Source organism: Peromyscus eremicus, chromosome 9 (assembly GCF_949786415.1).
Source record: "Peromyscus eremicus chromosome 9, PerEre_H2_v1, whole genome shotgun sequence".
Lineage (NCBI taxonomy): Eukaryota > Metazoa > Chordata > Mammalia > Rodentia > Cricetidae > Peromyscus > Peromyscus eremicus.
Genome location: NC_081425.1, coordinates 7,247,588 through 7,273,350, shown reverse-complemented (window position 1 = coordinate 7,273,350; position 25,763 = coordinate 7,247,588). Strand labels below are relative to the sequence as shown.

The following is a 25,763-nucleotide window of genomic DNA, read 5'->3' as shown; positions in this document are numbered from 1 at the left end:
GGAGGATTATTCAAATGACACCACATTTGGGGAAAGGGAGACAACCTTTCATACTGCATTTTACACGGCAGGAGAAAATGCAATGCATTGCTTTTGTAGCGCCCCTCTAACCAATACTTCCTTTTAGTTCCTCTCGTGGCATTTTGCTGTTTCTAGTAGACTCTCCCTTCCATCACCCAGAAGTCTGGAGAATAATGAAAATCCTGAAAAACAAGAGACAACCCACAAGCTCTCTATCCTGCTATCCTTAGATGTGTACTTAAATAACAAAGACTTGAGATGGCTCAACTGTCAGAGGATGCTAGATCCCTCACATTCTGGCTATTCCATTTCAAGTTCATTCCAGTTTCTACCTGTTTTTCCGGAGTTGCTAGCCCAAGGACTTTCTCCTGACAAGATGCTCACCAGCCAGTTATTCATGGAATTTGGCAACTCTTGCCTACCTACCCTAGACTGTGGCTTTCCTTCTTGTTAACTCTGAAACTGACCTCTCATTTCCATTATAATTCATTACAGTGAGAGCACATGGCTGTGCTCAGTAAATATTTTTGGAATGAATTTCGGAATGAATTCAGTTGTGGCCTCTAATTATGAATAGAAGAAAAGGGGAGAAATATTCTTTTAGTGTAATTCTGTCTTTTGTTTTCCTCACAAACTATTGATAGCTTTCTTCGGCTCTTTATTTTTTATTAGTGTTTGAAGGGTAGGGCCACCATTGGTTCGATCTACAGGATTTCTTTTACATATTTCCCCATGACCATGTAAAGTTCAAGCAATATCTCTTTACTTCTAACAATAGTCTATGACTTAATTGTCAGCTAACTGGTTAGAGCAAGGCCAAACTGGTCTTTTGCAACTCCCTTAACATGATGCTCATATTATTTTGTCCAATTTGCTACAGGCTTTCTCAGAAAATTTTCATGTTGATAATTTCCTGTGTGTCAATGAGATGCTCATGGAGAACTCATAGCAGATTAGAATCACTGATATGACTCTGTATGTATGCTAGCAATTCTATGATTCATGAGCTGGAAAGTATCAATACCACTGGCAGGAAGATACACAACTGGGAATGGATAACCAGCGGGAGATAGAAGATAGATAGATAGATAGATAGATAGATAGATAGATAGATAGATAGATAGATATAGATAGATGATAGATAGATATTGATAGATGATAGATAGATAGATAGATATAGATAGATGATAGATAGATAGATAGATAGATAGATAGATAGATAGATAGATAGATATAGATTGATAGATAGATATTGATAGATGATAGATAGATAGATAGATAGATAGATAGATAGATAGATGATAGATATAGACAGATGATAGATAGATAGATAGATAGATGATAGATATAGATAGATAGATGATAGATAGATAGATATAGATAGATAGATGATAGATAGATAGATAGATAGATAGATAGATAGATAGATAGATAGATAGATAGATACATCGATACATAGATACATAGATAGATAGCAAAAGATAGGCACAGCAACAAAAGGTAGACAGATGAACCAATAGTACTAATACAGACTTCATTTCTAAGTACTGTACATCAAAAACTACCCAAACACTGCAATATGGTGTTTGTCTATGTTTCTACATGGAGCAGACTTGCTTTAGTATTATTCACCTCTTGCCATATGCCAGCTACTTACACTAAGCATTTGAAGTTGCACGTGTTCCTGGGTGATTGATTTGGTTTTGCATTCTTGAAAATGCTACACCTCCTTATTTTAAATTCAGGCTGTGTACATTCCAAAGCAGATATGAATGTTTGTATTACTATACAGAGGCTGCAAATTCATAGCTCTTTCCAGAGTGGATTTTCACTTCAATTACTCATATTGAAAGTCACTGCTAAAATGTTTCTTCTAAATGAAGTAATATTTAAACTATAATTTCTAACTGAGGAAGACAGCAATTCCCTAGAGACACTTAGAGATCTTGCTTTATATTCTATGCTCACATTTTAAAAATGTACAACTGAGTAAAGTTCAGAATGCCAAGCTGACTGCCCAAATAAAAAGTAATATCACCAAGACCTCATTATGATACAGTAAGATAAAATTAAAATAATGTTGTGTTCTATTGGGTAAGAATTACACATTAGAGAGCCACCTGAAACGTACTTAACTAGCAGAAAGAGCTGTTTCTTTCTAATGGATGAAAATACCCATTCGTGTGTGTGTGTGTGTGTGTGTGTGTGTGTGTGTGTGTATGTGTGTGTGTGTGTATGTGTGTGTGTGTGTATAATAATTTATTTAAGTGCTATTTGGAAATATTCCAGTCTATCAAGTGAACAATAACATACATTTACTAAATTATACAGAATTTATTTATAGTCTATTATTATAGAGTATATTTATTACTAGAGTATAATTATTTATACTGTAAGAAATGAAATTAGATACAGAAACTGGATCTCACTAGGAAGGACTTTGTGACATAATCCTCATAACATCAACATGGAAAGAGCAAAGGTTGACATAGAACTTTTAAAGACTGATTTCATGTCTTGTGATTTTGTTTTCAAGTGTTCCACAGTATTTATGCTATTCATGTTTGGCCTCAGCAATTCTGCAGTTATGGTTATTAGGTATGCAAATTATGCCCATTGCTTTTCTCTCAAATCCAGAAAGTTCAGTCAGCATTTCATGGCTTGCAAATGATTCATACATCTCATGCTTTTCAGGAGAGGCTTCTAGTTAATAAGTAAATTAATTTTTTTTGAATTAGGCTGAATTTTTATCACAATAGTACCATAAACATCCATCATCCTCGTAGGGCACATGTTTCCTTCAGGCTCCAATTTGCAATTCATAATCCTTTCCTGTCTTATCCTTGTTCTCTCTCAATTGTACAAGATGAAGAGGAGATAGTTTTGGAGCATTCATATTTTAATCAGTATTCAAACTGAACTGAAGGTCCCCTATGCTTTCCTGGGTGCATACGAATTTGTCTCCACCAAACAACCATTATGCTGGGGAGATGGCTCTGTCAGTAAAATGCTTGCCAATTAAACACGAGGGCCTGAGTTCAGATCCCCAAGAGCTCATGCAAAAAAGCCAGGCTCAGCTTGGCTGAGTGTATCTGTAATCTAAGCATGGGGAAGGAGAGACCTGCTGATTCCTGGAGCCTACCAGCCAGTCAGTGTACCTGAACTTCAGGATCAGTGAGATGCAATATCTCAACTGTAGATTGAGTTAAGGTAGATTGAAGTAGACACCAGACATCAATCCCTGGCTTCCATGGCATGTGCATAGGAACAGTCCACACAAGCATGTCCATACCCTCACACACATGCAGAGCAACATTTGAAATTTGAAATGATAGGTTACTTTTAAAGACAAAAGTAGGATACAGCAGGGAAGGAGGGGTGTGCAGGGAGATGAACAGGGAGAATCATCTGAAACAAATTATGCATGAAAATCTTATATGTTCACCTGCTGTGTATGCATCACTCAGGTCATGCATATAAGATTGATCTTGTTATTGTATAATATAAAGTTAATGATATTTTTAAAATTTTTGTAGATAGTCACATGTCTAAACATGGTCTCTGGCTGATAATAGAAATAGTGATCTGAATCTGAAGTTCTTTGCTTTTGTGTGCTGTGTGTTGAACAGGACCTTCCTTATGCTTAGCACATAGCATGGAGCGAAATGCCCACTGCTAAATTCCTTTACCACTCACAAATATGGTAGCAGGAATTCATTTGTTAGAGGTATATATTTCATTCACTCTTTAGGCACATTTATTGGCACAGTTTACATGGCATAAAGTTCATCTACTTCAAGGGAAGATATCAATGGTTTTTAATGTATTTGCCATGTTGACTGAGATCATTGTTTCCATAAACTAAATTGGAATATTTTCGTCCTGGGAAAGACAAGTTATACTGACTAGCAATCACTCTCTAGCCCCAAGCCCTGCTATGCCTCCCTTGCAGCAGCCCTAAAAATACTACATATTTTGTCTGTGTGGATTAGCCTGCTCTGTATGCTTCTGGTTTGTCTCCCTTGCTCTCCTTTGCTTCCTCAAATGAAGCCCTGGCTCTTGCTCATTCTAGGCAAGTTTCCCCCCACTAAGCTATATCCTCAACCTTTTTTATACTGTTACTGTTTTGAGACAGGGTCTCACTAAGTGGACAGTGACCTTACTCTGAGACCCAGGCAGGCCTTGAACTTGCTTTTTTTCTTCTTGCTATAGCTTCTCAAATAGCTTGAATTACAGGACTACAACATCAGGTCTGGCTGACATTTTATGTGAGTGGAATCATGTGATGTATGATCTACTGTGACTCTCTTCAGTGAATCAACATAACGTTTTCAAAATTCATCCATAATGCTGTGTATTTTAAAACGTCTTTTTAGAAGCTAAATCACATTTCACTTCATGGGCATATGACTTTCTATTCATTATTCAATCAGTTGATACGTATTTTTGCTTGCTTTTAGTTTGGGGCTGTTAGAAAATGTGCCTGCTACATTTGTGGACTCCTTCTGGGGTGGTATGTTTTCATTCTCAGCAGTGAAACTAGGAACAGAATGGCAGAATTGTGTGTTTACTCCTTGGTTCCAAGGTCCCTGTACTTCTTTCATTCCTTCAGTAATGTTTTACTTTCCAGGTTCTCACATCCACACCTAGAAAGCCCTGTCCTGTCCTTTTGATGATAGGGTATGGGGTGGATCTATTTCTAGGAAGTCTGGCTTTTACCTGCATTACTGCAATTCCTGTCTCAATTTTCATGTCACTTTTTCTGTCTGGACCCCTTTCTGTCTCTCGGGAGGATTGTCTCATTGAATTTAGGGACACTAATCAAGTGTGATTTTATATCCATCTTTATCTTTGTATTTACTTACATCCTATTTTCAAAGAAGGTCAGATCTGGAAGTTCTGGGTAGATGTACAACTTAGGGTATTCTGTTCACCATAGCATGCAACTGTGTATAGTTTCATCATTATTCACTGCAGAGCATAGAACCTAGGGCCTGTACTAGGAATGATGCCTATACCAAGGCTATATTAAGTAGGTGCTAACCAGATATTCTACTGCTGAGTTGCACCCCAGGCCTGAATGTCTTCTTTCATTTCTACCACTTTGATAGTAATATTCTTGCTTTCATTTCTGATATTAGTTGTAACACAAATCTTAAAAGGTCTTATAGTAAAAACCCAGAGCCAGATAGTGCGATGAAAGCTGAAAGATCAGAGAAGCAGAACAGCCAGCCGCTAGCTTACCTCTATGAAATCCTGAGCCTCAAGAGAGAAAATTCCTGTTTCCTCACACCTTATATACTTTTCTGTATCCTGTCATATTACTTCCTGGAATTAAAGGCATGTGTCACCACTGCCTGGTTATGTTTCTCTCATGTAACCCAGTGTAGCCTTGAACTCACAGAGATCCAGACAGATCTCTGCCTCCCAAGTGTGAGGATTAAAGATGCGTGCCGCCTGACCTCTAATACAGTGGCTGTCTCTGTTCTTTGATTCCCCAGGTCAGCTTTATTGGGGTGCACATTGTATCACCACAATTAGTCACTCATTTCTTCTTGTGATTGTTTGTTATTCAGTTGGACTGAAGGCCTGCCCACTTTGTTCCTGGCCTTTCACTCCTGACTGTTCCTTTTATTACACTGTTAGTGTTCTCTGTTATCCCCTTCCTCTGAGAGCTTTGTGCTAAGCTTTCGCTTCTTTTTCCCGTTGCTTTAACATGTAGAGTTGGGTTATTGATCTGAGATCTTTCTTCTTTTGGCACATGGACAGTTACGGTTATATGTCTGGACATATTGTGTTGTTATTGCCATCCATCTAGGTAATTTCTAATTTCCCTAACCATTTTCTTGTTCCCCACTGTTGCGTTTGAATGCATTGTTTTTTCACACTTGTCTCTTTCCCAGCTTGCTTTCTGTTATTGATCCCTAGCTTCAATTCCACTATGGTCAGAGAAAACGCTTTGTGTGATTTCAGTTTTTAAAATACAGACTTGGGAATTGGGAATGCCTTTTTTATCTTAGATGAAGCCATCTCTTTCTCCATTAAGCACTCTCCTCATTGCTGTAAGTTTTTAAATTATTATTAGATTACAGAGTTCTGAAAAGTTCTCTCTCTCCCTCTCTCTCTCACAGTGTGTGTGTGTGTGTGTGTGTGTGTGTGTCCAAAAATTCCTTCTGCAAAGAGACCAATTTGTCACACTTCTAGCCTGCATTTCTGCGAGGCTTCTAGCAATCCAGTCTTGCCTGAAGGCATCCGCTACGAGGCTTCTTCAGGAGCCTTCCTGTCAATCCCTATTTCCCAGTTCTGAGCCCAGAGCCCTTCATAAGCCCCCCTTTCACTGTGTTCCCCTAATGTAAATGCAAATTAAAATTCCCATGAATTTACTATAAAGCATACTCACAGGTTATTGGATGTTGAAAAATTATAATTAAAATTAGTTAACATGGAAACTAGCCTGAAGGTAAGTCAATCATATTTAAAGGCTTGAGAGGAAATCTTAGTATCTGAATACATATTAATTAATATTAATATATAATATATATATATATATATATATATATATATATATATATATATATATCAAGATCATGAGTAGACACATTTCATCATGTAGTATGAATGGAAATGGTACCAACTCCTACTCAAAAGCACACTCTTTTTAGCTAAATAATTCACTTTCATTAACTTGTTTGTCCTTGAGAGGAAAAGATAGATGTGTTTATCTATGTTGGTTGGATTATTGTACATACACCAGGAACTTCCATGTATATTTTCATGGTGTGTACATTCTGATTTATAACTTCTGCATGTTTTCTTAGTTTTTTAATATTTTAAGAGAACATCTTACTTTATACTAGCTATTACCAGGAATTATTGATGTGAGCTTTAATGAATATTGGGTCCAAGTACAGAAATCTTGTATATGTTAGAAACCTGAAATTTCTATTACAAAATGGGGGATATTCTATATACTTCAAATCTCATTACTAAAACCCAAGAATTATTGCTATGATATGTTGACACGCATAATCAGCTATAAATAAAGGCTTTTTCTATCTATTATTATAATTTTATGTATTTCTTCTAATATTAAAAAAAAACTAAATCAATCAAGCCATGAGATTTGGAAATAAGAGCTCCTGTTCTTTGGTTTTACTTTATTCACTTTCCAGGCACTTAACAAGGATCTCAGTTTGTTGGTTGTATTATGATGTTAAGTATAAAATGTAATTTATATCAATCATCACACAAGATGAATCAGTAGTTCAAATAGGGCCAAACCAGTATGAAAGAGTTTATGCCCAAATCTCAAGAATGCAAATAACAGGAAAGGAAAGTGTTTCTTTTCTTCTTAATATTTGAAATTATTGATAAAGGACTATGAATACTGACAAAAGACTTATGTAAGGAGAAATAAAAAATCAACACACAATAAAAATATTAAAACCGTGAACTTACTTTTTCATACAACTGTTTCCAAGACTACTTTGACTATCTAGAATGTAAATGCTACATTTTCCAAGCATAAGGGTCTCGGATATCGACTAAGAAAAATTTCAATGTTTTATTTCTCAAAGGAGACTCTATTCTCTCATGTTGCCTTAAAAAACCAATTTTCTTCTTTAGGAAATGATTTTTGAACAGTCTATAAAGTTTGCAAATGTATGAATGTCTAGGACTAGATGCCATCTTTTCTATTTCAAGTGTGAGGTTTTGTGCTGGTTTTGTTGAAATATCCAGGCTTAACTAGTATTTCAGACATTTTTGTTTTGCATATTGATCTGAACCTGCTGGTGAATAATTTGAGACCTGATGGTTGTTAGACCCTATTCAGGCTAGACTGCTGCTGGGATATTACTCAGAGGGAAGACATAATGAAATTAAAGTTGATAACATACCTATTAGAATGGCTAAATAGTTTTAAAAATGATAATTCAAATGCATATGAAACTGTACAAAACTGGCTGTCTTACATGCTGATAGAAATGTAAACTATCACAGAAACTTGAAGAAATACTTATCAATTTTTCACAAAACTAGACACAAAATCATCGTCTGACATCATTTAACTCATTAATAATTACCTAGACAAATGAAAACTTACATTATGTAAAACCCTGCACATGAATATTCACAGCAGCTTCCTTTTAATAGTTAATTACCAGAGACAGCTAAGTCATCCTCCAGTCACAGAAGAACTATATAAACTCTAGTAACTCTCAACCTCATACAGCTACTCAGCAAGGAAGACAAAGGCAGGGCCTGTAAGATGGCTTAGAGGGTAATGGAGTTTACCACAAACCTGGTGACTTCAGGTCAATCCTAGGAACACACATAAGGATGAAAGGAGAGAGGCAACTCATGAGATTGTTCTCTGATTGCCGAACATACATCGCACAAGCTAATAACAAATCAATAATTTTAAAAAGAAAAATCTTTAAAAATATATAAATAAAGAGGAACAAATTAGAAATGCTTGTAATAACTTGGATTTGGCCTCAAGAACATCTTGCTCAGTGGGAAAGAAAAGGAAAGTCAAGATCAAAATTCTCCATGCTGTGTGATTCTTTTTACGTAACATTTGCAAATGAGAAGATTACAGAAGCAAACAGGCTAGTGATTGTCAAGTGACGGAGGCACAGAAAAGGTAGAGACAGCTCAGAGAGTCTTGTGGAGAGAGAAAGGTCCTATATGCTGGTTGTGCTATTAAGAACACAAAGCCGGATCTCTGTGAGTTCGAAGCCAGCCTGGACTACAGAGTGAGTTCCAGGAAAAGGCGCAACACTACACAGAGAAACCCTGTCTCGAAAAACAAAAAAAAAAAAAAACAAAAAACAAAAAACAAACAAACAACAAAAAAAAACACACACAAATCCATGCATGGGATGAGGCTGCACAAAACCATGCCCATGCAGACTCACACATACACCTGAAGGCAAGAAGCCATGAACAATAAACAGATCTGTGGACTTATTAACAGAACGCAACACATCAGGTTCCTCAGCTTCTTCCCCACAGCTGCTTAAAGCTGCAGGCCTGGGGATCCACAGATAAAGGATATCCCCGACTTTCCTCTCCCATCAACTTCTCTTCAGTCTGTATTTATTCCAAAAGAAAAGGATTCTGAAAGAGTACTTGTAATACAATGATAAAATAATCCTATTAAAAATAGAACTAGACTCTCTCACACACCTGGCATTGGAAACAACTTTCTTTCCAGAGGCTTGTGAAAGTCTCCAGTTTGAACTGGTTCTTTTTGAAATTATTTTTAATTCAGGTATGCAGTTGTATATGCTCAAAAACTGCAAAGTTGGAACTTAAAAGCTTCAGTACTGATCCCCGATGCTCCATTTTATTTTTCAAATGCCCTTTCTTTGACCAAAAAGGATGTCATTTCTAAAAGTGCTCAGAGACCCACACTTAACTTGAACAACATTGTTCTTTTAGATTATTAAGGCTATTCAATTTTCTCTGTTGGTTGCTACTGTGAGTTGGAGACTCTTCTAAAATGTCAGGCTGAAGAAACTGTACTTGTTCCAACACAATTATATATTTTTAAAAATGAAAGCTAAGAATTAATCCAATCAATAGCCGTTGATGGTAAAGTTAAAAAGCAGTAACTAAGTGTTAAAACCTACAAATCCACCCTGTTCTTTTTTTTTTTTTCTCGGAATACCAATGTGGCCAAGTAACTGGGAAAGGTAATAGAGAGGTTGCTTCAAAAAGCACTTGATAAGAAAAAAAATGTCATAGGACAGTTCTAAGATGGACCATAATAGTACATGGCTATTGTGCAGAGTGCTAAACAGGTGACCAGGGCTGTGTGAGTGAACACAAATCCAGGATGTTTTCCAGGTTGTAAACCTTGACCCTGAGTGAACAAGAAGACAGCTGACACTCAATGGAGGATGTAGCTTAGTCAGCCTCAGTGACAACAGGGTGCATCTCTGGAGGAAGTATCCAGATCACAGAAGAAGGAAGGCTGTGAAAAGCCATGCTTCGAAACACAAAATCCTTAAAGCAAATGGTGCAAGAGTTGGCCAGGCTCGGGGATGAAAATGAGGGATTTTATAGTTCCCTGCTTTCTCTCACTCTGCCTCGCTCTTCCTTGCTCCCTTTCTCTGTGATCCCTGTTGATGGAGAATCTTTTTAAGAAATTGCATTGAATTTGTCATTCTCAATGAAATAACCAACCTGGGGCTGATGCTCTGACTGCATGTCCTCAACGGAGTCAACAGATTTCACAGATTTCGAGTCTGCTTCATTATCTATCTCTTTGCTCTGGCTTTGCTGTTGAAATCTTCACTTGTAGGACCAAGGCCTCCTCCACTGTTCTCTTTTACCTCTGATGTTTAACTTTACTTCTTTGACTTGAGTTCTTAACACACTGACTCCTACAGTTCACTGTGATGGTGGTTTTATTGAAGTCAATCTTATATTACCAGGAAAAAGTAACAATCAGGGTACTGCTGTAGTGTATAAAGATCATTGAAGGAATGGAGAGAGATTATGAAAATGTGAATGTAGGAAAATCTAACTCATGCATGTTAGATTATTTAAGAGCAGCTGTAGAGAGATGGAAAGCAGGAAAAAGAGAAACTTGGTCGGACCTGAGGAGGACCATATTTATTCACATCAAGGAGGCACTTTTGCCACCATCTGTGAGGGTGGTCAAAATGTCTACAAAAGAAAATGGGATGCTGCCTCTTGTTAGGGCAGAAATGACTCCCATAGTCTGCAAGGGAAGCTGGGAAGTGTAGTCTTTCAGCAGGAAACTAGCATTTCTAACTCTGAAAAGGTATAAAAATGTGGGGCAGGGGCATTAAAGTTGTTTTCTGCTGAGGAAGGTCTGTGTCAAACGGGATAGTTCTGGGTCCACTGAAGAGGAGATCCCCTGTTCATGAAGCAGGGGAGAGTCTTAACTTGACTCACTATGATGGATCAGGCGATTGCAGTCCTGTATTGCTGAACAGACTTAGAAAATAATAATTAGAGGCTTTAAGCAGATGATTTGGTTATAAAGTAGAACTATAAGATTTTCTAGAAATGTTTGGGGAGGGGAAGAGGCAAGATAGGAGAGACAGAGTTGGCCAGTAAGAGAAAGTAAGCATCAAGTTGACTCAGTGTGACAGTGACTGGCCCCATGACCAGGACTGTGCACCAAAATGAGATAGCAGAAGTAGCGGGGAGCTACAGAGCATCAAAGGAAGGGGATAGGACCAAATAGAGGACTAACATAAAGAATTGCATCACTTGGAATAGAAAGGATGAAGAAAGGTCCCTTTACCCAGAGTTTCTCCACAGTATTCAAAGGGTCTTTTGGCAGATGTGTCAGGAAGAAATGGAGCTGTTGTAGGGTGAAACCTACTGCAAGAGCTTGCATGGAACAGTTTGTTCAGGTATAGGGTGAAGTTGATTTAAGTTAATTATGTAAAAGACTATAAAAAATAACTATGAATATAATAAGGAGGAAAGGAGTCATCCAGGGGAAGAGCCAGAGTGGGAAGGAACCAGAAGCCCATACACAGGAGGAGGTTTGTGGTTGAATATTTTTTGGTCCCCATCTCTCGTCCCCACTACAAACCAGTTAGCAACTGTTGGTCCAGAAGCAGCATGTTCACAGAGAAGAGCACAAATCCTTAGCAGTACTTAGATCTAGTCCTTCCTAATTGTGGAGTACTGCAGCACTCAAGGAGTGGAGCTGGTCCTGAAAGATGTTAAGCTGATCTGACCTGGTTGAGATAGTGAGGTTAATGATAAAGGGAAGGCTTCAGTCTGATGTTTTAGTTCTGAGTCTTAAAACTGATGTCCAGACTGTCAAGAAGAGGGATGAGTTGGATGGTCCATGCCCCATTAGTCCCCTTTCAGAGGTCACCTGAACTGCTTTTAGGGACTTGGGGACACCAATCTCTTCTGTAGGCTGCCAAAAGGGCAATGAGCAAGCAGCAGTTGGGGTTCCTCAGAGAGGATCCATCAAAGGGGCCATGATGAAACTTACCAGTTGGCAAAGATCCAGAACATAAGTCAGAAGGTAGCAACTGTACCACTTTATGAGGAACGTTAAGAATGACAACATTTCATTCCATACACTCAACTAGTAGAGAGATGAAAGATGAAAGCAGTTAGTCACGTCAAAGCTGTAATAAATGACTTATCTGTAACTTGGGCTAAATTGACAAAGAAGGCTAAAGCTGACTCTATGATGGACAAATCTCTAGATCACCACATACTGACAACAGTGAACTATTTCTTATCATCATTCTTGTTTAATATAGATGGGTCGTTTAAAAGCATAATTTGTCTACCCAAATTAAATAATTGTAGATTAATTTGTAGATACTCAAATTAAATGAGGTTTTTGGCTTTTGGAATTTCTTTGAAAACATCCACAAGCTTCACTGCCAAAGCCTGTGTTCTCCTTGTGGGCTCCAAGGTACAGGGATTTCCCTGGAGCTCGCTGTCTGGGTAGAGACTAAATTATACTCTCAAAGCACCACAGGTGAACCCAGGGTAGAAAGAATCTCTTTTATTTAAGTCATCTGCTCCTGAAGAATCTGGAGGATTCATCATTTAATAGAATCATTTGTTGATTCTGCCAATGTGAAACCAATGGTCAAAGACATGGCTTGGATATTCTAAATAACTTCCCAAAGCTGGGAGATTGATGACAGAATTATCTGTCATTCTCCTTTAAAGAGGAAACATGAGTGGTTAGGGTATAGACTCTGAAATTAGCTTTTGCTAAGAGAAAGAATTGAATGCCGGGATAAAGGGTATGCTGACTAGTTTTATGTCAACTTGACACAAGCTAGAGCTATCTGCAGAGAGGGAGCCTCAGTTGAGAAAATACCTCCAACAGGATCCCACTCTGGTGGAATCATGCTCCAACCAAATGAACTACTTGAGTCTGAGAACTTCCTGTCATGCAAGCTCATTGTAAATTTAACCTATTTTACTCAAGCATTCAACAGATACAGAAGGCTATGTAATGGCTGTTATAAATTGGTCTCTCCTCTATGCCTGTCTCTGTAAATAAATTACATTTGCACTTAGCATGGATGACCATTAACTTGTGCATCTTAATTATCTTTAACAGTTTAAAAGTTGGTAACTTGTAAGATTAGGATTTTACAATTTTATTCCTGTTAGGTCTATGTCTCAAAATGACCAAATGCATCTGGAAAGTAAGACGCATCCCTAACCGCTGCAATTCCAGGTTAAGAGCTCACAGGGTCAAAGGAAATTTCTCAGAGCTTTCAGCTGACCTCAGCAATAAACCATTCATACCATCTAGGATCACAAGTGTGACTAGATAGTACAAATGCCAATTTTTCTGAATGTTCAAATTCCTATACAATTATTTGTTGAATAAGGCAAAATGGTTATAGAAACCAAAGGCTTGTATTAAAAAAATCCCTAAGTTTGATTTCTAGGCAAAAACGGACTGTCAGGGAATGGTTGTGGTAAACTAAAGTATGGAAATCATTATTCTCCCAACGTTCCAGTCATGTCATGCCATGCTGCTGCAAAGTTTTCGGGGAGCCGTTCCTAGAGTTGTGCTTGTCTGTGAAACCATGTTCTCAAGGAGGTCTGAACGACACACCACGCTTCTTCTTATGTCTAAAATACAAGTACAGCCGCACATAGCTAGACACTTGACTGAAACATCAGAATCGTGTGAGCACCAGCCAGCCTTTATAGCTGCACAATAATTTTACATCTAGTCATGAGAAACAGCTCTGTTGTTGGCTAATGCTGCAGGTGATGATGTAACTGCTACGCCCCAGAGGCAGGCCAGCAGGAGCTAACAGTCCCTAAATGTGTTCTTCCTCTGGACATCAAATTACAATTTTCGTCTTTGGTTAATGATAGCTTATCATTATACAGGTTTCTTTTTATTGATTTATTTTGTTGATGATTATATATAAATGTATGCATTTTACATATATATATGTATATATACTATATATATATATATATATATATATATATATATATATATATATATATAATATGTTCTGTGCCCACAAGCACGTCCACTCTGTCTTCCTTCTACCCCTACGTTCACCACCCCTCATACTTAGCAGTCCCTTTCCCAGATTCATGACATCTGATTTTTATTTTTGTGACCTTCCTTAGTTTGACCATGGCCATCTGTGCAACCATTGAATCAGGGCTATCCATTGGAACCTGGTGGGGTCACCAGTGGATCACAACTGAGGGCAATGAATCCTTTTCTCACTTAACTTGTCAGTAGTGAACAGTTCAGGAGTGGGGGGTGGGTCCCCCCAGGCCCTGCTCACCCAGGCATGACTCTCCAGAGGCCCTTTCTTATGCAGACCCAGTGCTGAGCAGCTGCTGTGGCTTCCTGACCATGGTGGCTGTGTCTTTCCCAGAGGAAGTCTACGGTCTTTCTCAGTCCTGTAGTTCTTACCTTCCTTGGGCCCCAAGATTGCCTGCCTTAGGATTGATTCGGGGCCCTGCATTCCTTGCTGTGGACAAGTAGCACCTCATTGTCAGTGGGTCAGTGATGACTCTGAATTCCTGAGAGAATTCCTACTTGCATTCAAGCTGGATCCATTTTCAATGAATTTTCTGGAGTCCTGTATCCTCAGAGGCCTAAGACAGGGCTTTACCAGGTCCATGGCTTCTATGCAGGCCTGGATCACATAGATCCCAGACAAGGCGATACTGCACCTTTGTAAGAGTTGTGAACACAGGAAGGGTAGCCGCCAGCTCCGCTAGGAAAGGATCAAGTAACCAGTTGGAAACTTCGCTGAAAGTGTCACATTAAACTTTAACAGCAGCGACATCTTTATGGAGCTCTTTGCTTTTCAATTGCTTCTACATGCATTATGTCACTTCAGATTCTACTGCAGTGAAACAGTGTCCATGTTTTCGGGTGGAATTGCAACACCAGAGGGAAAGAGCAAAATGTGAACAGGAACCTTTCAGGAAATGATTACTGTGCTGAGCACAAGTATTTAGTAGAAATTGACTGGCTTCCACATCAAAACTTAAAAAGGGCTCTGCTCCAAACAGTTTCCCTGAGCCTGTGGCTGCGGATGGCTCAGTCCAGCTCCTTTGCCTTTGTCTCCTTATGTTGTTGGGAGAGCTCGACTACTTCCCTCCCGCATCTCTGATTTTGATTGCTTTTCCCTGTCTTCTACACTTACAGGTGAGCCCCACCCCTGGGTGCATCCGGGCTCTCATGAAGATGCTGTACTGCCCATATTGCCGAGGCTTGCCTACCGTGAGACCTTGCAACAACTACTGCCTCAACGTCATGAAGGGCTGTCTAGCCAACCAGGCGGATCTGGACACTGAGTGGAATCTGTTCATAGGTAAGAAGTACGCAACAGGTCCAGGACCCACCTGAGACCTCAAAGCAATTGTGATACTTGATGTTTGTGCAGGTTCAGAAGCTGGGATGATTTACAGAGCCTGAAACCGCTTTTCAGCAATTTAAAAACATTATTTCGTAGTTTTCCCTTTTGTTAAATCCTGCAAAGCCAGACTTCCTTGTATTTTTCAAGGGACTTCCTCCTAAAGATATGCAAGCCAGTTGTATCCAATCAGCTTATTGTACTGAATTTGAATTTCTTGAAAAGAAACAAGTTACCAAAGAATTGGAAAAAAAAAAAAAAACACTCAAGGTATTCTTCTTATTTGTACTAAATTAACTGTGGCAAAGATTTGCAAAACAATTCCTCAAACTGCAAGAATGAAGGGAGCTCAGTGCTTTCCCTAACACATGTAAATTTCCCATCTCATCCTGGAGAAAAGAAGGCTCCCAGCACAGAAGGGTTCAGAAGTCAGGAAAGGAGATGAGGAGGATGCAGGGAAAGGGCTCTGCCTCAAGGCTCTGCTCAGAGACATTGCTCAAATAGCTCTCTAAGGATAAAAGGACAAATTGTATAGGCAGGCTTCTCCCAGGAAAATACACAAGCCTTGAAAGAGTAAATGTGTTTTCATCCCCTCTGTCAAATGGCCTTCAAGCAAAGGTACTTTTGGTTGCATTTGCTGCAATTACACAGTGACAAGCAGAGTTGAAAATAGCAGCTGCATTTGTCAGCCTCAGAGAGCCTTCATCGTTTACGCAAACCTCTAAGAAAATGACAGGCAGAGACTTCTGTCAGTTCAGAAGATCTGGGAGGACATGAAAAGGGATGAAGATGTGTTAGAATTTAGGAAGACCTATCATTGCACCAGTGGACCGAGTTTCAGATGGGCAGCTTTGCCAATGAAAGCCCCTGGCTGGCTCACTGTTTGGCTTACGAAGACCAGAGGAAAAAATTCTGAAATTAAACAGAGATGATTTTTACGGTGGGTAGATTAAACAGGAAGTCTTCTGATAAAGTCTCAGAACCATTTCAGAATGAGTAAGTTAAAGTCTGTTTTCCAAACAGGTCTCCCTTAGGGATTCATCTTTAGGACCTGGATTAGTTTATATAAAACACAGTGACATAATTCTTGACTAAAATTTCAGAGGTGTGTCTGAGTGAAATATAGGAATAAATATGTCCTTCTGCAATATAAGATTTGGATTAATTATAGCAAACAAAAAGTAGCACAATCATGCTTGTAAAAATGTAATCTCACTGAAAAAAGAGTTTCATATTTTTCAGTTAGAGTAAACCTCATAGAGTCCCTTAAAGTCTTAGGGATCATTGATAATTTTGAGTTGAAAGTGCCTTGCTTTCTAGCACTGCTGCCTTTAGTAGGGCTGAACAGTTGGAGGAAGCTGATATGTGGATTTTGGTGTGTAGAATAGGGTATGGTTGAGAATGTAAAGGCTTTTCAAATTATAAGAACAATAGTTACTTTTAGAGTTTGTTTTTTTTAACATTTATTTATTGTATATGTGTGTATTTGTGCCAAGGCATGCATGTGGAGGTCAGAGGAAACATGAGTATATTGCGTCTCTCACCTTGCACCATGTGAGTTCCAGGAATTGAACTCAGGCTTGGTGGCAAGTGCCTTTAGCCACTGAGCCATCTTGCTGGCCCTTAATAGTTACTTCTAATTTTTTTTTCCTTTAGTGCTCATTGGTTGTCTTATGTTAAAACAATCCTTTATACTTTTGATGTACCTGGTTCCTAGATGCCAGTTTCATGTGAAATTTAACGTCTAAAACAAAATCAGTTGATTAAAAAAAAAAAAAAAAACTAAAATATGAACTCCCCCATGGTTAGTTATATTTTAGTGAAAAGTAGAATTGGTGGCTAGTTATGACATTGCATGTACAGGACCCCGAGGGTATCCCTCCCATGCGTGAGGGAAAACATCTGTGCAGATGTAGTGGTGGGCAGCGGTATGTATTACAGTCAAGGCACTGCATCCACATGGAGAGAGTTTATTATAACAGAGAGATAAGCTTGAGAATTTAGCTCAGTGGTACAGTGCTTGCCTAGCAAGCACAAGGCCCTGGGTTCGGTGCTCAGCTCCGGAAAAAAAAAAAAAAATCTAATTTTAGCCGGGTGGTGGTGAAGCACGCTTTTAATCCCAGCACTAGGAAGGCAGAGGCAGGCGGATCTCTGAGTTCGAGGCCAGCCTGTCTCCAAAACGAGTTCCAGGAAAGGCACAAAGCTACGCAGAGAAACCCTGTCTTGAAAAACCATAAAAAAATAATAATAGAGAGATAAAGAGAAAAATAGAAAAGAGGGAGACAGGAAGGAAGAGAAGGGATTTTTCCTTAAAAGGAAGCTTTTACATCAGGACAAAGGGTGGTACCAAGGGGCAGGACTTCAAAGGGGTAGGTCAGAATATTAGCACCTACCTAGATTCGTTTCAAATGCTTCCTTCCTTTCTCCTTTTCTCCATAAGATAATTCTCCTGGTTTTCTTTCTCCTGTTTTGCTACGGCACTGAGAAATCCCCACCAACATAGACTTGTAGAGCAAAATACATTCTTGCTAATATTTATCTGAATGGGCAATGTTAGTCACATATTTGTTACATGAATTAGTCAGAAGTGCCAATTCCATTGTCTATACAGATACTTCCAAGGTGGCAGTGTTATGGTGTTCATAAAGGCAGTGGCGAAATTCAGTGAGAAAGTTGGTAGTGCATCAAACATTGTCCTGTCAAGCTTTTTTCTGCTTCACCTGCAGCCTTTCTCTCCCACACACCCTGGTATCTATTCATCAAACCCTGGGCTTCTCTTACGGCCAATCGTGTGTGCCATTTATGTTGGCTGCATAAACTGTTTAGAATGTGCATGATATTTTCCTTTAATTATTATGTACTCATCTAAAATATTAACTTATTAACTATGGCATACTGTCGACTGTCAGTAAAACATGAGTCGGTTCAGTGCTGGTTCTCATGATCTTTGCAGTGTCAAGACTTAATTGAAAAGGATAAGTATTGAGGATACAGTTGGCTTCTGGACTATGTCAGAAGGAAGGTAATTCATGTCTAAGGTGAGATGTTTTAAGTGAGCAAGTGCAAACCCCAAAAGTATTCCATCTACTTCTGAGCCTTGTGGTTGTGGTGTTGTGTTTTCCTTTAATCTTAGAAAAAGAAAATCAGGAGTCTGTTCAAGATTCATTCCTTAGCCCATCTCCAACAAGTTTAACTTGGACCCCTGTACAGAGGCAGCACACAAAATTCTCTTTTTTTAAATTATTTAACTTATTTATTTTATGTGCACGGGCGTGAAGGTGTCGGATCCCCTGGAACTGGAGTTACAGACAGTTGTGTGCTGTGGGATGGTCTGTATGTCAAATTGCTCTGATTGGTCAATAAATAAAACACTGATTGGCCAGTGGGCAGGGCAGGAAGTATAGGCAGAACTAACAGAGAGGAGAATTGAGAGAACAGGAAGGCGGAGGGAGACACTGCCAGCTGCCACCTTAACAAGCAGCATGTGAAGATGCTGGTAAGGCAAGGTATAGATTTATAGAAATGGATTAATTTAAGAAATAAGAACAGATAGCTAGAAGCCTGAGCCATTAGGCCAAACAGTTTAAATAATATAAACGTCTGTGTGTTTATTTTATAAGTGGGCTGTCAGACTGGCAGGGCTTGGTGGGACCCGGAGAGAAAACTCTCGAGCTACAGTTGTGAGCTGCCATGTAGGTGCTGGGAATTGAACCCAGGTCCTCTGGAAGAGCAGCTAGTGCTCTTAACTGCTGAACCATCTCTCCAGACTCCCATACTCAAAATTCTTACCAAGATAATAAGGAAAGTGAAGAAATCCAATTTTTTTTTAAAGACAATTTTATTTTTTTCAAGTTGCTGCCAACCTTGAAAAGAAATCTATTGGACCAAACTGAATCTGCTTAAAGAGCATCATTTTAGCAGTTTCACCAATTTCTTAACCTGTATTCATTCTAGCAGCCTGTGGAATCTTCCAGGATACAGCACAGTCCACATTCTCCTTGGTGATTAGTCAGAGTGAATGGGTGATCTGTGAGCACCCTAAGCTAGACAGTACCCCTGAGGAACATGAAAGTCATTTCCAGCCTGATCTAACTACCAGGCACAGCAGGAGAAAATCCCCATTTGAGGCACTGAAGGTCCATGGAGGCACTTAGCCAGCTGTTTCTTTGTATGCACACACATTTTTTTTCATCCAAGCTTCAGGATGGCACCTATGTGCAAAATTATTTTCTTTAAAAGAATAAGTGTTTAGATTAAATTAAAAACTTTTGCAGGGAATCAGTTTGTGTACTGAACTCATTTTAGTAACATTCCATAGTTATTTTGGTTAAGTATAGGATGAAATAGTAAATATCATGGTATCAAGTTAGCATATCTAATATAACTGATGCTGAATGGCAATAGCATACATAGTCCTATGTTTCTAAGTATCTGTCACTGTTTCAATAGGTCTGACACAATCTATCTGCGGTTCTCAAAATACTTGGCTGTTTTCATTTTTGATATTTTTTGTAATCAAATCTCAACTACTACTAACTTGAACCAATGGACTTTGTAGATAGAGGTAAAGATCCAGACCATGTCTTCTAATGAAGGGAAAAATCATCAGAGGAGGTCATATTATCTCTTAGGCCTCGGACACTCAAGGAATTGACAACCAGTGTTATCAGGTTTTCTGGGCTTCTCTTTGTTCCAGACTGACCAATTAGTTCTAAGATAACACAAATCTAGGGAAACTGGTGACTCTGTCATTTATGAAGTCCAAGGTTGCCACCACCTCAGTGCCAGGCCGAAGGAGTTGCTGTAGTGTCTGTTCACTCGTTCCTTCCTTCATTGATCCAATGTGTGTTACCTAGAGCCCATCACCACTCTTGCTTTGGTGTGGTATGTGTCCAACAGGTATGGCCCCTGCTTGAGGAGAGCCATACTCAACAACATATAATCTTGGAATGGAATAAGTGGAAACAACCAGACAGGAAGGTTTAAGGCAAAATAGAGACATTTTTGTTTTCCTTTGTAGGTCTGCTATTTTTAATGTAATTCTGAGTAACTGAGTAATTTAAAAGCCCTGCATCCCTGTTATTAATGGAATCTATAAGGGCAGTGATGGCTGAAACAAATCATATAATGAACCTTAGACCTTCCATTGTGATGGCTGCTGCTACCCACTTATAAACTAGAGCCTGATGCAAAGAAACTCTGTTAGGTCAATTGACTGATGAGGGTTACATAATAAAATGTAACTTTGGTACACTAATGACTTTCTCAGAACCTACAAGAAGAATAGTCCAATATAAATCATATATACTCCTCTTTTTTGTTTGGGGAAAATGATGTTAGATAAACCATATTTGAAATTAGAAGATAAGCATTTGTTGTTTATAGCAAACAAACACAGATTTTCTTTTATAGAATGTACAAGACTGTGTGATGTCTGCCTTTTAGACAGATATAAGATAAACATGGGAGGCTATTTCAAGCACTTGCATATAATACTACTATTCCAAAGACATTCTCAAGCATGAAATTCTATAACATAAAATCTGATAAGAAGCTCTTTAGTTACTGAGTATTTCACAGTAGGTTTTATATGACCCTGGCTGATACACCCTGAAATAGCACATTTGGAAAACCTGTAGGCCTGTAGCATAGAAAATGATTTCTTTTAGACCAAAGAAACAGAACAACTTGAGAACTACTATTTTTACCAACCAGCTTTCAATGCTTTCTCATCTCCACTCTGTGTAATGCAAGAACCTATTCAATAATGTAGTCCAGGAACACAAATCTCAAATTGAGGGACAAAGGCCAAAGCAATTATTTACAGCTCTAGTCTCACTGCTAGTGAGTTTTTGTCTTCATGCATTCCTAAAAGTACCAAGAAAGACTTCTTTAAAAAAACAACAAGCCAGATGGTAGTGGTGTACTCCTTTAATCTCAGCACTTGGGAGACAGAGGTAGGTGGATCTGTGTGAGTACGAGGCCAGCCTGGTCTACAGAGTGAGTTCCAGGACAGCTAGGGCTATAGAGAGATACTCTGTTTTCAACAAACAAAAAACAAAATGAAACAAACAAACAAAAATCCCAGTGTTTTCTGTCAGTAGAAACTTAATGCCACCCAACCCTTGACGTTCCTTTTGTAATTATTGATAGATATTACTCATTTCTTGCAAGCATTTATCAAATATTGTGTTCTCTCTACAATGCTGAAATAATTCATATGCAATAGTAACTACTCACCAGGGCCTTAAAACAATAAAACGAAGAAAATACTTGGCTGGTACCCAGAAATTTTCTCTTGGCTGCATTGTTATCAACTGCCTAGGTTTTAAAACAAATGGCTTATTTCTGACCTCTGTATGTGTGAGAATGTCTCTCTGTGGTGCAATAGAATTAATGCTGTTAGAGCATCACAGTGTGTGGCTACTAACAAATATAGAGCCAGGCATTTCTTAACCTCTGAGAGCTCACTAATGCTGATCAAGGAGTTAGAAACACGAGGGACACACAAGACAGTAATTTTCCTTCTTCTGAATCAAGTAATTTTCCAATGATTCAAAGAAGTCAATGGACATTAGACATAAAATTACTAGATGTTATATTCAAGTTGTCATTCTGAGTGAGTGAATGTGTGTGTGTGTGTGTGTGTGTGTGTGTGTGTGTGTGTGTGTGTATTCTTTATGCCCAGTCCCAATTTTTATTTACCCATCTATTTCTGGTTCTTACCTATTCAACTTCTATAAATTTAATGATTGTAACTGTTCTGTTTCCTGTTTACTAATTGATACTCATTAGATAGTCTAAACTAGATATCGAAGACAGATCAAATCTATGAAACAATATGTGCATACCTATTTTTGCAATTATAGCATTTATTAGGACACAAGATATTTCACTGGTAATGAGAAGCTCAATGATATACCTTTATGCCTTATCAAGTGCATCAATTTCTTTAGGAACTAACGAAAGAAGGATTTTGTTTGACAAGAGAGGGCAGAGCTCACGCAAATTATATCAAGCAGTTGGAGAATTCCCTTTGTATATTCTTTCATTCATCTTTACTTATACTTCAGTTTTAATATTTTCTATAGACAAATGGTTTAGTTATATCAAAAGACACTTGCTTTTAGCAAGTTACACTTGACTTTGGAAATACGTTGTCACTTTTTCCAAGTTCAAACTATAATAAAAGTGTCCAGCCTTAGCCATTATCAAGAGAAATGGCTTGGAAGTAAATACTTGGAGGTAGATGTATGTGTGTGTGTGTGTGTGTGTGTGTGTGTGCGCGCGCGCGCGTGCGTGTGCTTTAAGAGTAGAAAGAAATACGTTCCAAATGGGCAGCAAAAATCAAACACTGTAAACAGTAGCCCAGTGATATTCTTAAAAGTACCAATTTCAGGGCTGGAGAGGTGGCTCAGAGGTTAAGAGCATTGACTGTTCTTCCAAAGGTCCTGAGTTCAATTCCCAGCAACCACATGGTGGCCCACAACCATCTGTAATGAGATCTGGTGCCCTCTTCTGGCATGTAGGCATAACACTGTATACATAATAAATAAATAAATCTTTAAAAAAAAAAAAAAAAGTACCAATTTCAGGTAATAATAGCACTGTGTACTAGCAGGAACTGTATCATAGAAACTGGAAAATAAAAAAGAGAAGTTGGGATAAGTAAGTAGATTGTTGTGGAAAACATTATGCCACATAACTGTTCACAGACAACAATTTATTGCAAGAACCATAAAATCCTGCATCTGGTGATGAATTGAGAAGAACAGAGATGAGGGATCTCTACCATTTCATTCACACTCAATTCCTTGTTAGTAGTTGTGATGGTTTGAATGAGAATGGCACCCATAGGCTTACATGGTTGAATATTTGAATCCCCGTTGGTAGAACCTCTTTGAATGGATTGGGAGGTGTAGACTTGTTAAAGGAGGTATTCACTAGGGATGGGTTTTGAGATTTCCAAAGGCTGGGGTTATTCCCAGTGCCCTCCCTCTGTGCCCCCTACTTTAGTGTGGAGATGTGAGCTCTCAGCTTTTGCTGCCACCATCTCCTGGCTCCCCCGTAATGGACTCTTAGCTGTCTGAAACTCTAAGCCACATTAAAGACTTTCTTCTATGTGTTACTTTAATCGTGGGGTTTTGTACAGCAATGGGAAAGTAAGCAAGACATCAGCTACCGTGACAATCCTTATTTTTGACCCAAATATCTTATCCTTGTTGCTGGTGTCAGGCATTATCAAAGTATCTCAGTGACAGCTGTGTTCATGACATCACTGGGTGGGTTTCTTTACCTATAAACACAACACACATAGAAATATTACAGCAGCTGTTCTAGCACACTTTCTGATTTACAGTTGTCTCGAGAGTAGAACAGATGATCATGTTTGAGTTATTCTTGAAATGACTTTTTATTTCCTTAGGCTTTTTTTCCTCGCCAGTCATAGATGGCACCTTTAAAAACACAATATCCCCTTCATTTTACTCATCTGTGATTTATTTATTGGGATCTGCCCTTCCAGGAACCAGAGGTGAAAATCAGGTTGAAAGATGTGGCCCTGGGCACCCCAAAACATGTTTTTATTTCATACTCTAACTCTAAAGGGGAGATAAATATAAATGCTTGTGAGAGCAATTTAAACTTCTGAGCAACTTCATGGCATGTAAAAACTTTGAGGTTACCATTCACCTAAAAATATTGCGTCTATTAATACTTCATCAGATAGCCAAGAGAGAATTTAAATTAAAATTGAGCATGAAGTATTCTTTGTCCTTGAAGTAACAGATTATATATAAATCTCACATAAAAGGTATATCTTCAAGTTTTCTCTTTGCATGGATTTTAATAATTTGTTACACTAACAATTTCCTTTATTTCACTCTGAAAAAGTAAAAATTAGAGAAAAATGAAATACAAGTAGTTAAATATATAGCATCCTTCAAGTACATCCTTCCAGTGTATATTCCATTTTTACTCTTTCAGGTACAAGAATTTTCTAGTAAGGCAATACAGACAATTAAGTGACAAACAAGCCTGAGAGTATTCACTGCTAAAACCCCAATGCTCAGGAAATGGATGATTTCATAAGGGCTCTAAGAATTATATTGGAAAGGGTAACTAGGCCAGAAGAAGTGAGAAAGCTTTAAAGTAGCAATATCTCCTGCCGTACCCATATACTTTTTGGATTTCCAGAGATGAAGTAGTTTTCAGATTGAAAAACCTCAATCAGTGACTCTGCCCATCTCAATCCAGTAGGAACCTGTCTTTGATATAATCTCATGTTCCAAACTCTTAGAAATTGAACATAGTTCCAAAAATTCAGTCTCTAGTTCCAAAACAAGGGGTCTGGATCAGCCTGCTGGAGAATCATGAACAATCCTGTGTGGTGGTATTGTGTTTCCCAAAATATTGTGTACCCTAATAAACTTATCAGGAGTCAGAGAACAGAAAAGCCACTAGATACTTAGGATAGGCAGTGGTAGCATACACCTTTAATCCTAGCATTCCAGAGGCAGAAATCCATGTGTTCAAGGATACAGTCAAGCATGGTGACTCATTCCTTTAATCCCAGAAAGCGAACCTTTAATCCCAGGGAGTGATGGTAGAAGGCAGAAAGATATATAAGGCATGAAGACCAGGAACTAGAAGCATTTGGCTGGTTAAGCTTTCAGGCTTCTAAGAGCACAGTTCAGCTGAGACCCATTTGGATATGAGGACACAGAGGCTTCCAGTCTGATGAAACAAGATTAGCAGAGAAGTTGGACAGGTGAGGTTAGCTGTGGCTTGTTCTGTCTCTCTGATCTTCCAGTGTTCACCCCAATACTTGGCTACAGGTTTGATTTTATTAATAAGAACTTTTAAGATTCATGCTATAATCCTGAGAGATCTCCTTAGGAATAATCCCCTTCTTTTGCATTTGACAGTACTGTAGTACTTTAGGCTGAATTTATATATTTGGCCAGTACCTGGTGGCACAACTGAACATGTGTATATTATACTCTGTTTATTTAATATCCTGATAAATACTTCCTCAACTTGTCCATAAGAGAATATTTACATTTTTTCTTGCTGCTTGCTTGCAACCACAGTATTCCAGTGTCCATATCCATAGCATCCTAAACATTAAAGTTATAAGAAACTTTATATCCAGTTCTTTAACCCTAGATTCCATTTGGAGAACATCATTCAGAAACACTAATAGCTGATATTTATTGGTTACTTTACATCAGACAACAGGAGAATTATTTTCCTTTTTTAATCACTACAGAAGCCCTAATAAGAAGCCAATGTTATAAACTTCACTTGACAGATGCATAAACTGAGACCAGAGAAGTTAAATAGACTACCCATGGC

The 25,763-nt window shown here is 38.5% G+C and overlaps 1 protein-coding gene across 1 annotated transcript in view; it reads left to right on the top strand.

Moving 5' to 3' along the window:
* The window catches only part of Gpc6 (glypican 6), a 1,034,707-nt gene that overhangs the window by 663,509 nt on the left and 345,435 nt on the right, over positions 1 to 25,763 (top strand). The window contains exon 4 of the mRNA XM_059273217.1: positions 15,200 to 15,365. Within this exon, the coding sequence (XP_059129200.1) occupies positions 15,200 to 15,365 (166 nt within the window). The remainder of the gene's footprint in view (positions 1 to 15,199; positions 15,366 to 25,763) is intronic.